At 45.3% G+C, this 14765-nt stretch overlaps 1 protein-coding gene and 1 pseudogene across 4 annotated transcripts in view; both read left to right on the plus strand.

Moving 5' to 3' along the window:
• Window positions 1-14765, plus strand: part of PIAS1 (protein inhibitor of activated STAT 1) — a 79337-nt gene that overhangs the window by 30796 nt on the left and 33776 nt on the right. For all 4 annotated transcript variants that reach the window (XM_088452777.1, XM_088452776.1, XM_088452779.1 and 1 more), the window contains exon 2: window positions 4596-5040. In XM_088452777.1, the coding sequence (XP_088308903.1) occupies window positions 4596-5040 (445 nt within the window). The remainder of the gene's footprint in view (window positions 1-4595; window positions 5041-14765) is intronic.
• LOC148481988 (5S ribosomal RNA) lies at window positions 12613-12729 on the plus strand (annotated as a pseudogene).

Raw genomic sequence — 14765 nt, forward strand, 5'->3', positions numbered from 1 at the left:
GATGCAGCCCACATTTTGCTGCTGTTGTGATAAGTTATTACATCCTTGACAGTGCCAGTTATCGGTTTACATATTTCTTCCTCACCCCTGATCCGCAGCAACTCCATTACTACTTCATCACTCCAGTTTGCCATGATTCCTCCAGTGAAAGTAAAGTACAGTATAGTTCACTGTGCTGTCTGTATATAGCTTATTAGCTGCCTTTTCCCCAAAGTGTGCAGGACAGTAATGTAAATACAGAGACATGTGCTCTGTGTGCAGGCTGGTCAGCTGACTGGAAATTAGCAATCAGCACTATTTTCTCAGACCCGGGTCGAATATCCCGGGTCTGTACCATTTAAGAGCCAAATAACCCGGGTCCGACGACCTGGGTTATTCATTTTGGTGCATTTAAAAATCAGGTCGACCCGGGAATAACCCAGGTTATTTTGGCGATGTGAAAGGGGTATTTGAAAGATGTCTTTCAAGTCGTTGGAGGTACAGATCGTACCGTGTATGCAGCTTAATTCTTTCATGAACAGCTGCAAATTTGTAATGAAGAGCTTATTGGTTACAGCTTGGCTCTAGTATTTTTAGATGTAATGGGCTTATCTAGGAAGTGATAAAGCAAGTTTGTATCTTGGACCCTTCTTTGAGGATTGCAGCCGTTGTAATATTGAAGTTATTATTTGGCACCATGACCATAAAGACTTTCCAAGAATTGTCTTATAATCTATCTAGTAGGACAGGGTGCGTGTAATAAGGAGACATGCAGCCACTTTCTAATCATATGCATGCATAACTTAAGTGTATTTTATACTATTTGGGTGTGGTTTGTTTTTTTGTATGCTAAAATACAAGCAAGAAGAGTAACAACTCCTGTAAATGGGGGTTTGCTTTTTGTCTTCGGTCCTGCCTTACCTCAATTCAGTCCTCAACTGCTTAATAATTCCAGCACTGCACTCCCCTCTATATACTGAGGCAGTACTTTCATTACATGCACAGCTGTTGTCTTTACCCCTCCCCCATAAACTTATTCATATAATTGGAAAGTGCATAGGGGCTTCCACAACAGTGCTGCTGCTTTGAAACAGGCCAGTGGCAGGAGAGGAGTGCAGAGCTGGCTTGTTGGCTCCTTCATGGGAGAGGGTGCGTAGTTTCACAGGTTGTAACGCACAAAAGGTAAGTACAACGTTATGATATGCAGATATAAATATAAAATGAGCTATACTATTATTTTATCATTGTTCTGCACCCTTCTGGTTTATGGAAAGAATATTCAGCTATGTAGGCTTTAGTTATTACTATTTCAATCCATTTGCCTTTTAGCAGTGTTCAGCCAATGATACAAGTTCCTATTGCGAATAGCTACTGTCTGATGGCATGAGCATCTGGCAACTACTCTGTTTAATGGTAGTTATATCTACAAAGATAAAGCTAAGAATCCGCTTTGATTGGATAGCGTGACCTTAGAGCAGGGATTCTCAACCACGGTCCTCAAGGCACACTAATACCCCTTTTCCACTGCCTAAAAAACCCAGGTAATTGCCGTATCTACCCGGGTCTCTGCTCAGTGGAAACTGCTCCAAGGAAAAAATCCCGGGTCTACAGACCCTGGTTTTCTTCCCGGGTATCGAGCAGGGTTTTTAGCGGATAAAACCCGGTAACACTGCAGTGGAAACTGTTCTTACTTAGTTGTTTTTGCAATAACCTTGGTCAAAAAAACTCAATTGGTCCTTCCAGGGTGCTGGCTGCTGATGTAATCACCCAGAGAACAGAAGAGAAGCCTAAATAAAGGATGTCATTAAATTAAATAATTAAATAAAAAATATATATATATTAAGAAATAATAAAGGATGTCCTTAAAAATGTAACTAAATGTGGATCTCATTAAAAATGACCTGAATAAAGGCCATTTTTAATGATATCCACAGGATTTGCTGGGCTTACCCGGGTTCAGTGGAAACTGAGGTGACCCTGGAAAAACCCGGGAAGAGGGTGCAGTGGAAACTGGATCTAAGGCGGGTACGATCCGGGAAAATGCCCTGTAAAAAATCCCGGGTCAGACCTGGGATTTTGGTGGAAAAGGGGGTATAACAGTCCAGGTCTCAAGGATAGGTACTAATTAATACACCTGTGCTCAAGTATGGCTAAGTTATTTTGCTTTAATCATCTGTGCTGAAGCATAGATATCACTAAAACCTGGATTGTTGGTGTGCCTTGAGGATGGAGGTTTGGAAACCCTGCCTTAGAGGCTAAAGGGGCCTATCCATTAGATGACTTTTAAACGATCTGACCAAAACCCAGGAGGTTTTGGACATATCGTTCAGAAAGTTGTCTAATGGATAGCCGGCAAGGACCAGCGATGCGCGTGCACGCTGGGTACTTGCCGAACATGCTGGTCAACCTGACGTCGGTCGTCAGGTTCCACATGTTCACAGATAGGGAGGTCAGTCACCTGCACTGAATGACGTTCAGTGTGGGCACCGCACCCAGTGATCTGAAGGACTGAACGCTAGACTTTCAGGTTGCGTAAAGGAAAGCCCCTTAAGTAGCAGATCCTCATGTTAGTGTTTTTCTGTTTTTTCACTAGCTTTTAGACATTCCATCAAGGGACACTTTCACAATGAGTCAGACATTGGATGATCCATTAATCTATGCTGGGCAGAACCTAGGCAACCAAGATTGCTAATGTAGGTTGTTATACCCCTTTCACACTGAAAATTAAATTACCGGGTAATTTACTTTTACCCTGTAACTTGCTAAACAACCCAGGAATTTTTCCCAGTGTGAAAGGGTCATCCCGGGACTAAATTCCCAGGTCTCCCACCCTTCAAAAAACCAGGGTTGGAGACCTGGGAATTTAGTCCCGGGATGACCCTTTCACATAGGGAAAAATCTCGGGTTGTTTAGCAAATTACTCGGTAATAGTGACTAACCAGATAATTTCATTTTCAGTGTGAAAGGGGTATCGGACAGAAAATGGTAAAAAACAAAAGCCAGGTTTATTGCCATTTTCTGTCTGAAATTGGTATTAGTGGATGCACCTCTTCCTCTTGATTTGACTGGCTCTTGTAGAGCTCTTTAAGGACTGTGACAGAGGCAAACCTAACATCTCCTGGATTTTGTTACCTGCACTTGTGAAACATCTGTTGGTGATGGGTAACCTTCTGTCTAATTACATGTCATCTGTGTGTACAGATCATTTGATATCAAATGCTCAGTGTTTTGCTTAGCAGCCAGATGGTGACAGGATAAGCTTTGTGTTTTTTTTTTTTTTTTTTTCCCCCTAGCCACAAAAATACAGGCCACCGAAGAGTGAACATGTCCAATGATGTTCCATGGTCTAGATGGGTATAGGAGAATTCCACCAAAGGCTGAAAGTGCCATAAAACCTTTCAGTGGTTCCCAAACTGTGTGCTGTGGCACCCTGGGGTGCCTTGGGACACTTACAGGGGTGCCTCTGGTTGGTGGTCCAGCACCAGAATCAGATTATTTTTGGTTAATGTAAATATGTGAATAAACAGAAGTGCCAACCAGTAAAATTTACTTCACTTTACTTTTTTACTACATTTTTTTTTTTCTGAATTTCTCAGTAACAAACTTTAAACTTAGGGCTGCTGTGAAAGCAATGCTGATACTCTGGGGCGCCATGATTTAAAAAAGTTTGGGAACCACTGTGGCTTATCTCCCAAAAAAAAATATCTTAACTGCATTGTGGCGATATTGCATTTGCTCAATTGTACTGGCAGTGTTTTAGGATGTATAGTAGTCTGAAACTTGCCCAAATGACAAATCGTTGGTCATCAATAGCGAGAAAAGTGGGACAAACTACTCTGGACTTTCTGCAAACCTGCCAACCTGCTTAGGGGGTGTTTTTTTTTTGGTTTGTTTTATACAAGCATCATGTCACATAGCCAATGGTATATGGGGGGAAAAAATATGGAAGGATCACAAAGAGCAAGCTGCAGGACTTATGGCAGGGTTTTGGCTCCCGGGTCAAGTGCCCATAGCTATTCAATAATTTCCCACCATAAGCTTGCCGCTCAGAGCTATGCAATTACCACTCTTGGTAACATCCTAATTAGCCTCGGCAGCACTAGTTAATGCGTATTTCTGTTCGCACCTCAAGTGCATCCTCGGAATAGTCGCTGACTAACCATGGGCAGTAATTGAATAGCTCCGAGCTTCCCATGGTAAAGGCGCACATCCAGTAGGCGATATTAATGAGCGGTTGCACGATTACGACATCGTAATCGTGCAATCGCTCATTAGTTGTGCACTATAATGTCGGAAACTACCAGCGATGCGCACTCCCGCTGGCCGTTTCTGACATCAATCATTGCCTGAACATGCCGGTCAATCTGCCAATAACGACAGATTGGCCATGTTTGGGGGATGAGGGAGGGTGCCTGCACTGAATGACATATCGTTCAGTGTAGGCACTACAGGGGAAGAGGAACGACTGTACGATTACGATGTTGTATTCGTACTGTCTTTCCCTAGTCACCTAGTGGATGTGCGGCTTAAGTTCCCCGGCTAATAGAATCGCCCCCTGTGGGTCCTGTTTTCATTTCACATCTCATTAACCATTTTTTCCTGTTTTTTGTTTTTAGCAAATGGTTATGAGCCTTCGAGTTTCTGAGCTGCAAGTACTTCTAGGATACGCCGGACGCAACAAACACGGTCGCAAACACGAACTCTTGACCAAAGCCCTGCACTTGTTAAAAGCAGGCTGCAGTCCAGCTGTACAAATGAAAATCAAGGAATTGTACCGGCGGAGATTTCCCTTGAAAATTCTCACACCCGCAGACTTCTCTCTACCTAGTGTGCACTCCAGCACCATGCCAGCCAACCTCTCACCATCCTCCATTCCTCAGCTTCCATATGACAGCCACCCCGCCTCCTCCCCATTGCTTCCAGTCTCCCTTCTTGGGCCCAAACATGAACTGGATCTCCCACACCTCACCTCTAACCTCCACCCTGTCCATCCTGACATCAAACTGCAGAAACTGCCCTTCTATGACCTGCTGGATGAACTCATCAAACCCACAAGTTTAGGTAAGTGTTGTTCCACTCCATTGTGTAACACTAGAGATTGTGTTTACCAATAACCTTTTATTCACGCTATAAATAATGCTAAAGCTATCTGTCAATAAGAAGTTAGATCTTTGGCTTGTCTGGATGGATGTGGTCTAATTGTCAACCTTTTTATTGTCATTGTGTAGGCTTTACCCTAAACTTAACCCTCCCCTTGGTGGCTAAACTTAACCGTCCCTTCTAGTGCATAAACCTAACCGCCGGTGTAAGTGACCTCATAGGGCTCGATCCAATTAGGTGCAATGTACTCGCGTGTGCGAGTCATCGCGACAGTGGCCGTGCTTGACGGCCGCCTGGATTCTCCTGAAACCGGATTCGCCTGAAAGTGAAGGTCAGGTGAATTCAGTGGCGAGTCGGGCTGTGAAGAGTGCAATATGCCAGGTCGTTGCCGGTGTCTTAACGCCGTTGCAACTGCACATCGCACCTACTTGGATTGAGCCCTTGGAGTCCAACCCTCCTGTAAGTGCCTAAAAAAAAAAAAAATAAGTGGCGACCATTCCCATGACTACCTTTCCCATGACTACCTTTTTATACCTTTTGTTCCTGTCGACCATTTGGTGTCTACCTATTCATTGTCAACCTTTTTATTGTATATCTTCGAAATGGTACCCTGTCAGGGCACCTAACCTCATGTTGGTGTAACATTTTTATGCAAGACTTTTGGCATAAGTAAATGTTCTGGTTTAGGGGTCCTGAAAAACCTTAAGAGCTATTCTTGGTGTCTGAGAACCCACTCCTTTACTCCCCTTAAGGTGAATTTCCTATAAAAAAAAAAAAGTTTGATCATTTGATATACAGTCACTAGCCCTGCCACTGTGTGTGACTTGCCCAGTCTGCGCAATGCATTTCTGCAAAGCAAGTTTACAGGTGACGGTCACTGTTTATCTCCTGTGTTGGAGTGAATTTTCCCTCTAACGTGACAACCTCCTGCATAGAGGGAATGGTTACGTATAAATAGTCCAGTTGTTCGCTCTGCAATATACTTTGCAATTTGCAATCCGTTGGTTTTGTTTTGTTTTTTTCTTGTTTAGAAATGACAAAATATGAAAATATAATACATTTGTATTAAACAATACTAATGTAAACATTAGAAGAAAATGTAAATGTCAGCATGCCATTTTTAAAATTGGTAGTGTATAGGACTGTTTATAGATTAAGGGGTCTATTTACTAAGCAGTGTTAGGAGAAGTGAAAAGTGATAAGGTGCCAGCCAATCAGCTCCCAGCTGCCATCTCGCAGGCAGTGTTTGAAAAATGACAGTTGGGAGCTGATTGGCTGGCACCTTATCACTTTTCACTTCTCCTAACACTGCTTAATAAATAGACCCCTATAAGCGGTGCAGTATTCTGCTGTTATGGATGAGAAGGAGTGAAAGAGGGGTAAATGAACCATGGTTTAAAAGTGGGGTCAAACCTCAAGCCTTCCCTTGTAATTTGAAGTCGTTTTTTTTTTTTTTTTTTTTTTCCCCATGGATGCAACAAATCAGTCTATTCTTGACATGGGGAGGTGATAGGGGTCTTGGGTTACTCCAGAAGTTTGTTGGACTAATCCTTAATATCTGTAACACCATCACACAAAGGGCCTTCTAGCCATTTTGATCTTAAGGTAGTGCCACTAATTGTTGAAGTCTCCACTAAGCCTGTATCCCTGATGGCAAATGGGGCTTAAAGTAGGTTATATTTTGTGCAGCTTTCTGAGAACAAGATACTATCTTGTATATATCAGAAGAGATTTCCTTAGGGAGAAGATTGAAATCTCTGAACACATGTCCCTTATTAACAATTACCTATATAGTGCAAGCATATTCTGTGCAATTTAAAATTGGGATGAAAAATGTAATAAAACAAGGCAGAGTAATAATAGACAATGAGGTAAGAGAGCCCTGTTCACAAGGTTACAATATTTAGGGAAATGGGAGTTTGATACATGTGCATAAGTGCTACATATTGTGTATTGGTTCTTGGTTGGCTGCATGATCCAGTCACAAGAATGTTGGCGTGTAGAAATTGACCATATGTAAAATTGTGTGAAGTGGTGGTAATTATCCTATTCCACATGTCATCCTCTGTTAGAGGTCCAAAGTCTGCCTCCAATTCAAGGTCATGAGCCAGCAGAGGTTCTGCAGTGTCGGACCTAAGCAGATGAGAACTGATAGAAATCCTAGCCCTTCTGCTTGACTTTTAATAACAAACACTTGAAGGGAGTTTAGTTCCTAAGCCAGGGGTGGGGAACTTTTTTTTTTTTTTTTTTTCTCTGCCGAGAGCCATTTTGATAGATAGATAGATATCTATCTATATATATCATTATTCGTGGGGCCCAGAGCAGGCCACACACCCTCTGTGTGACTTCACATGGGGCAGGGCCACAATCGTTGGTGATACTCCGGAGAGCTGTAAGGGCAGCGGTGTGACTGTCTGAAGCGTCATAAGCACACTCCAGGTGGCACTGCTGCATAGATTCTGGCTGTGACACCCTGCTAGCCAGATGAGGCTAGCAGAAAAAAGCTGAGGTCCAGACAAATGATTCTGTGGGCCTTATATGGCCCCCGGGCCTGAGGTTCCCCACCCTGTCCTAAGCAGTTGTAACCTAGGTGAAAAGTATCCCAAACCGCTGTGAGTTGAAATAACATTGAAGTCTGCTTGATTTTCTTGGTAAAGTATATGCAGGTGACCTGTGAAATTCATAATCCAAGGTCAGTGGTAGACTTGGGAAGCTTAGAGGGTGTTCAGGAGTGAAAGTAAATGGGACTCTCCACTATTATCTGCTTCAATCTGGCAGAGACTGTAGGGGAGAACCAAGCCACTGCCATAGACAAATGTATAATATTTGGATATATCGGGAACTCTGCTAGCACCGTTCCGATGTGCCCTAAGAATGTGTACGCAGCTGTGATGTGAAAATATGCAAATGTTGCAGCCACAGGAGATGTATTGAGTTGCCCACCTGTGGCTTTGAAAATCCAAGCATCTGTCTCGGATCATTTGATTAATGCAGTCCTCAGTATTGTCCCACAGAATGGCCGTGGGAACTGAGACGCTGGAACCATATTTCTTATGTACAGGATTTAAGTAGTGTTTCTTTGCTGCCCTTCCCCATTACCTCCCCCAAACACTCCCTGACTCAATCACACTGCGAGTAAAACATTGCAGTGAGGGACTATGGTAATGTACCTTGACGCATGCGCAGAGTAGATTGCCGATAATGGCTCAACTGCGAAAACCTCGACCTAGCGTACAACCTTGAATCGGGTCTAATGTTAATGATCACAGAAGAAATAAATCCAAACCAGGAGATAATGTACACCTCCCCATACGTGAGAGCACTTAGAATTTCTGAAAAGAAGGTGGGATGATAATTATTGTATTGTGCACATTTAGGGGGGAATTCAATTGTTTGTTTGGGGGGCGTCTTAAGTAGTGGGCATCTATTGGAGAAGCAGTTGAATTGCTCTTAGTGTTTAAAGTGCCCAGAAGCACCAGGTTTAGACTCGCTCAAAACTGCTAAACCTGACTGAGCGCCCAAACTAGGAGTTTAATCTATGGACTTCACACATTCTTTCCTCGCACCTCAGGAGGCTGCAGCTAATGGACGTCTATTACACAAACAATTGAATTGCTCAGATGCGCCTTTACTTAAGATGCTAAAAAAAAATAATGTAATTCTCCTAAAGCCTACATTTAAAATCCCTAGAATTACTAATCATACACCACTTTGTGCAAAACTCAAAAAGGATAATATTTAAGAACTAATAACCTTAATGAATAAAAACACCAGTTTGTATAGGGAATAAGTATATTGGGTAAATTCAAATTAGCTGCGCTTTGATCTGCACATAAATGAGTGTTAACTGCAGCATTTGGCTGATCGCCAGACAGCTCAAGTCTGTCCCGAGTCGGACACGTGCCATGAAAAAGTCATTCTATTGGTCAAAGAGCCACTGGTGGAAATGGTGCTTGATTAATTACCCATCGTGTCTGCGATTTACATACGCAGGTCTGCTGCGGAAATATGCTAATGAATGCAATCATAAAGCCGTCGCACAGCTAGCATAGACACCCCTACCACAGTCACACATCCGTAATACCTTGCAGTCCTGCGTATACATCGGAAATGTCAAGTAACTTTGGCCACTCACAGAATTACAGCAGGTCTGACCTTACTCAGAAATTGCTAGCCTTGTTGCACGCAGTGTGTACACAAGCTGTGTATGCCGTCTCAGTGGCTAATTTATGCACGCAACGGCGTTCAAACGGACCGGCGCGCCTGCGTTTCTCTGACCACTCCCAGTCACCACCCTGAACGCTGTCCTAACGTCCCTCACTCTGCGTTGGCTTTCTTTCTGCATGTGTGATCACAGAGCGATTGCAATGCTCACTCGCGCGCACTGTGTTCCATGCACAGTACACACAATAGACCAATCTGCGTACACTGTTGCAGTTGTGATCCGTAATGAATCGGGCCCATTGTCATGTACAACTCTAGTATTAGAGGTATTGTTTGAGAGATGACTTACTCTAACACCGGGTACACCCTAGACGATATGTCGTCCGATCTGGCGGCCAGTGTGTACCAGGCTATGGCCCGTATTCAATTTGAAGCTGTGTTTTCGCCTCTGCCGGCAAAATCCCATTTTCACCTGCATCGCCAGTTTGGAGGCAAACTTTTCGCACGCGTGCCTGCTATATCCCCGTATTCACTTTGAAAGTAGGCGAAATCGGGAACAGGCAAAACTTGTGATCAGCAAAAAAAACTGGATTTTTCTGGAAATAATTGTAGGACCCTTGGAAAGATGTCCAGACCAGGGGGATCACTATCAGTACCCCCGTTTTTGCCTGCAAAAGAGTCTGGTTTTTAAATAGCTGCGGCAGGTTTTTTCCCGTCTTTGAAGAAGTGATGCAGAAGAGCACTTAGCTTTTTTTTTTTTTTTTTAAAAAGAAAAAAAATTGGTCCCATCAAACCTGGGGTACATGAAAATGGGTACTAGCACGTTTTTAAGTTCCTAAACTCAATTTTAAAAACTGCAAAAATGCACCAGCCGGCGGCTGTTAGAAACCACGACTTTCTTCAGGAGATAAGAATGGGGGTACCCATAGTGATCCCCCCCCCATGTCTAAACATCTTTAGGGGGTTGCCTGCAATATTTCCCGAAAATTCCCGTTGCATTGTACCTGTAAAAAAAAGCCACTCCCCATACCTGCTCTGGGCTTCAGCGTAAAGGTGCATACACACTAGACGATATGCTCCCTGAGCGATATCGTCTAGTGTGTCCCCGGCAGGCTGTGCTCAATGTCGTTCATGACATTGAGCACAGCCGCTGAACAATATCATTAGCGATATCGTTCAGCGCCGGGCTCTCTCACCCATTCCCTGACATGCAGCAACCTGACGAGGTCGTCAGGTTGGCCTGCATGTCAGCCCGATGAACGAGGATGACGAACGACCCGCGGGAACGCGCGTCGTCGTCATCGTTCATCTTTTTTGTGTTAAAAATGGACGATAAAGTGGACGACTGAACGATATCGTTATCGTTCAGTCGTCCACTTTAATCGCCCAGTGTGTACGCACCTTAAGCCTGTGGTGCTCGGGAGGGGGGGGACCCTTCTTTGGGGGGTCCCCGAGATCACCGGCATGTGCTGACAGACTTGGGGTGCTAATGCTTTGGACCTGGAGCCCCGGCGATTGGGTCTCCAGGCTGTGCCATTACACTCCATCTGGTGCTGGTCTTAAATATAGGGGGATCCCCACATCTATTTTTTTTTTTTTCCCCCCCTATATTCACAACCAGGACTAGTCCCTGCAGCCTGGTGTTGGTTTCTAAAATACGGTGGAACCCTACACATTTTGTTCCCCGTATTTTCTCTTTCATCCACTTGGGGACACTGGAGGTGCTTACGCTGGGGTATAGAGGCGTGGATAACTGGAGCCAGCACTTTAATTAATTTAGAAGAGTGAAGCTCCTCCCCCTCTATGCCCCATCAGCCCTCAGTTTAGAAAATGGGAGACCGAGAGGAGATTGAGAACAAGCTGAGTAATAAAAAGGAGAGAAGAACACACAATAACTGAATCATACAACATACGGAACAAACCGAACAGGCAGGCAAAGAGCGCAGAGGTGGGCGTCCAGTGTCCCCTGTGGAATCAGAGAAAAGGATTTACCAGTAGGTACCAATATCCCATTTTCTCTTTCATCCACTAGGCGACACTGGAGGTGCTTACGTTGGGGACGTCCCAAAGACCAAATGGCCGCACGGCACAATTGTGACGTGGAGGCACCTGTACCGGTCGCCCTTGACTCACCCACAGAACGTGTGGAATGAGCCAAAATGGACGAAGGAGGCCCACGGCCGGCACTAACATAAGGCTGATGAATAGTCAGCCGAATGCAACATGCCAAAATCTGCTTAGACGCTGGCCAACCCCTCTGAACATCATAGAGGACAAAAAAAATGTGCCTAATAGGAGCTGGTCACAATTTGCTGTGCTCCAGCAACACATCTATTTTATTTATTTAGGTTTTTTATTTTTTGCATCTTTTTAACACTTTAGAGTACCCTTCGCCACCTCTCTAAAGGTAGGGTCCGGGTACCTGGCGTCCTGTCCTTATAGAAGGCAGGAAGGAGTGCACAGCGCTTATACTAAAAGCACTGACAGCTCCTTACTGCACAGCACATTTCTTAACAGGAAGAAGAGAAGTGCTGAACATTACAGAGAGACTTCCATCAGTGACCACGCGGTGAGTAACCACCTGCGCATTCCCCGGCTCCCGCCGCTGCCCAGCGTTATTACAGTTCTTAGTATGCTGGGCAGCTAATGCAGACGGCTCCCTCCTCCCGCTGTTAAGGCGCTGGACCTCGCTCTTAGTGGCGCTGGGCTGCTAATTCAGAGTCTCCTTATCTCCGCGCTATTACAGGAGGCGCGGGGCTGATGACTGAGCGCTACAGCGCGGCACCTGGCTCTCCCCCTCCCCGCTCATTAAGTGGCCTGGGACAGCTAATTAAGTGCCCTACCTCGGGGCTGCACCTGCTCTCCCTCTCGCTGTACATGCGGTGAGGCACGCGGGGGGGGAGGTTAATGGCTAGACATCTTGTATAGCCCTTTAGGGCATAAAGAAGGGGTGGAGCTTAAAGGCAGCACGGGTCTCTCCTCTACGCGGCAATGGCTGTATAACAGCGGGGCTGCCGTTCTCTCATACATAGCAGCTCATACTGCATCTCCATTACAAGAAGATTGCAGTGTAAGAGACACAGAAGGCTGGACTCCTCTGCTGCAGAACAAGTACATCTCCTGATTACATCCTGGTAAAGAGGCTGTAAGTAACTGAGGTGTAAGTGCAGGGGAGTCTGATCTGTGGGAGGGGGGTTTCTCCTCCTCTGTGTCCCACAGCCTTCTTGTTTTTTATCTTGTCTGTGTCTTTTCTGTTTTATGCTGTGTTTCTCTGGGTAACTGTCTACCATGTCCAACAGAACAAAGGCTTCTCAAAAGCTGTTTGTCTGTTCTAAGTGTAACAACAAACAGACCAAGCCACAGCCTCCAGCCTACGGCCACACCACCCTGAACACGCCTGATCTCGTCTGATCTCGGAAGCTAAGCAGGGTCAGACCTGATTAGTACTTGGATGGGACCGCCTGGGAATACCAAGTGCTGTACGTTATGTGATGCTAACAACGGTTCCACAGATGGCGATTACTAACTCTCCTACACCGCCATGGGCCACTGACGAGGTAGGAGTTATGTCAGACTTAGCAAAGTTGGCTGAGGCGCGCAGGTCTAAACCTCCCTGGATAGCTGGGTTAACCAAATCTCCAGACACCCTGGGTCAGGTAATGGGTGCAGCGGTGCCTGCACCCTTCACTTCCTACCAAAAAAAAACTGTAACAAAAGCGAACTCTAATGCCTGTTCTCAAGTCAGAAGAGTCGGTCGAAGAATTCCTCGATGCGCGGTACTTATAAGACAGCATCTGTTGAGCAATGCAGCCAGATAAGCGGTTCCAAATTCCACGTAGGTTTCAGTCTAGCTTCCCTTTTCCATCATCCATGATGGAGAAGTGGGAAACGCCTCCTCCTATAGATGTGTCTGTTTCCCGTCTCTCTAAGAAAACAGCACTTCTGGTGTCGGGAGCTACTGTTTTAAAGGACCCTTCGGATCGTAGGTTGGAGACAACACTAAGATCTATATATACCGCAGCGTTAGCTCAACTTAGACCTACCCTTGTTACCGCCTGGGTTAACAAGGCTGTGGTTTGCTGGGCTTGACCAGTCAGATTAGTGCTCGCATATCTGCGTCTGCTATTTCAGGATCCCAGAAGACCTTATAATGGACCTTCATTTCATTCCTTTCGAGCGCCTCATTCCTTTCGTGGTAGAGCCAGAAAGTTCCCACGCAACCGGAGGCGGCAGAGTTAAAGGTCGTCCTCACACTGTTCCACGTAGACCAGAGCCTAAACCAGTTGAGAAACAGGTGGCATGACGGTCTTCCGTCCGACCTGGGGTCTCCACAGTGGGAGCCCGCTTGCAAGAATTTCAACAGGTTTGGAACCAGACCTCTTCAGAACCGTGGATTCACAGTACCGAATAGACTTTGAAGCCCCCCCCCTCCACCTCGGTTCTTCACTACAAATTCTACAGGAGGCTCTCAGGTCATGTCATCTGTGCTAGTTCCGGAGCATTAGCGAGATATGGGGTTTTTACTCAAACCTGTTTGTAGTGCTCAAACCGGATGGTTCGGTCAGACCCATAGTAAGCCTTAAGTCCTTTAAACCTGTATCTGAAGATGTATCGTCCAAACTCATGTCAGTCACGATCGCTCTCCTTCGGTCATCAGGAGTGAACATTGTGAGCTTGAAACCAGGGGAGTTCCTATTATCCCTGGATATCAAGGCTGCTTATCTCCTTGTTCCCATTTGGGAACCACACTAGGCTTTTCTGCATTTTGCCATAATTAAGATCATTGCCAGTTTCAGGCATTGCCGTTCTGGTTATCCTCGGCTCCCCGCATAATCCCTTATTTGGAGGATCTGTTGCTCAAGGCTCCATCGGTATCTCTTCTATTAGATATGCCTTACTGACCTATCACTCTCTAACCCAACAGTGTTGGATAATCAACTTCAAGAAGTGAAATCTCAATCCGTACCAGAAACTTCTATTTCTGGGCATGATATTTGATACGGAATCACAGAGTATTTTTCTTCCAACAGACAAGGCCAGGGATATTCTGTTAGTTCAGCTGGTCCTCAGAACAAGGAAGGTGTCAATGCTTCTTTGTCTGCATCTCTTAGGAAGGATGGTGGCTGCCTTTTGAGGCACTGAAGTTCGGCCGGCCCCACTCCAGGGTTTTTCAGCTGGACCTGTTAGCACAGGGATCAGGGTCTCATCTGCTTCTACATCGACAGATCCGTCTGAGCCCGGTTACCAGAGTGGCCCTTTTCTGGTGGACGCAATCCACCAATTTTTTAGCGGGCCGGAAATTCGGAGTGGGAGACTGGATCATTGTAACACTGATGCCTGCCTCCGAGTATGGCAAGCAGTAGTCCTAGATTTCCACTTTCAGGGTAGATGGTCTCCTCTAGAACAGACGTGGCCCATAAATGTGTTGGAACTCAGAGCGATTTACAATGCTCTGATAGAGACAATAGAGTTTGTACAGGCTCGTCCTGTAAGAGTTGAGGCCAACAATGCGACGGCTGTCG

The sequence above is a fragment of the Taudactylus pleione genome, unplaced genomic scaffold (genome assembly GCF_031769625.1).
Source record: "Taudactylus pleione unplaced genomic scaffold, aTauple2 ptg000556l, whole genome shotgun sequence".
NCBI classification, from domain to species: domain Eukaryota; kingdom Metazoa; phylum Chordata; class Amphibia; order Anura; family Myobatrachidae; genus Taudactylus; species Taudactylus pleione.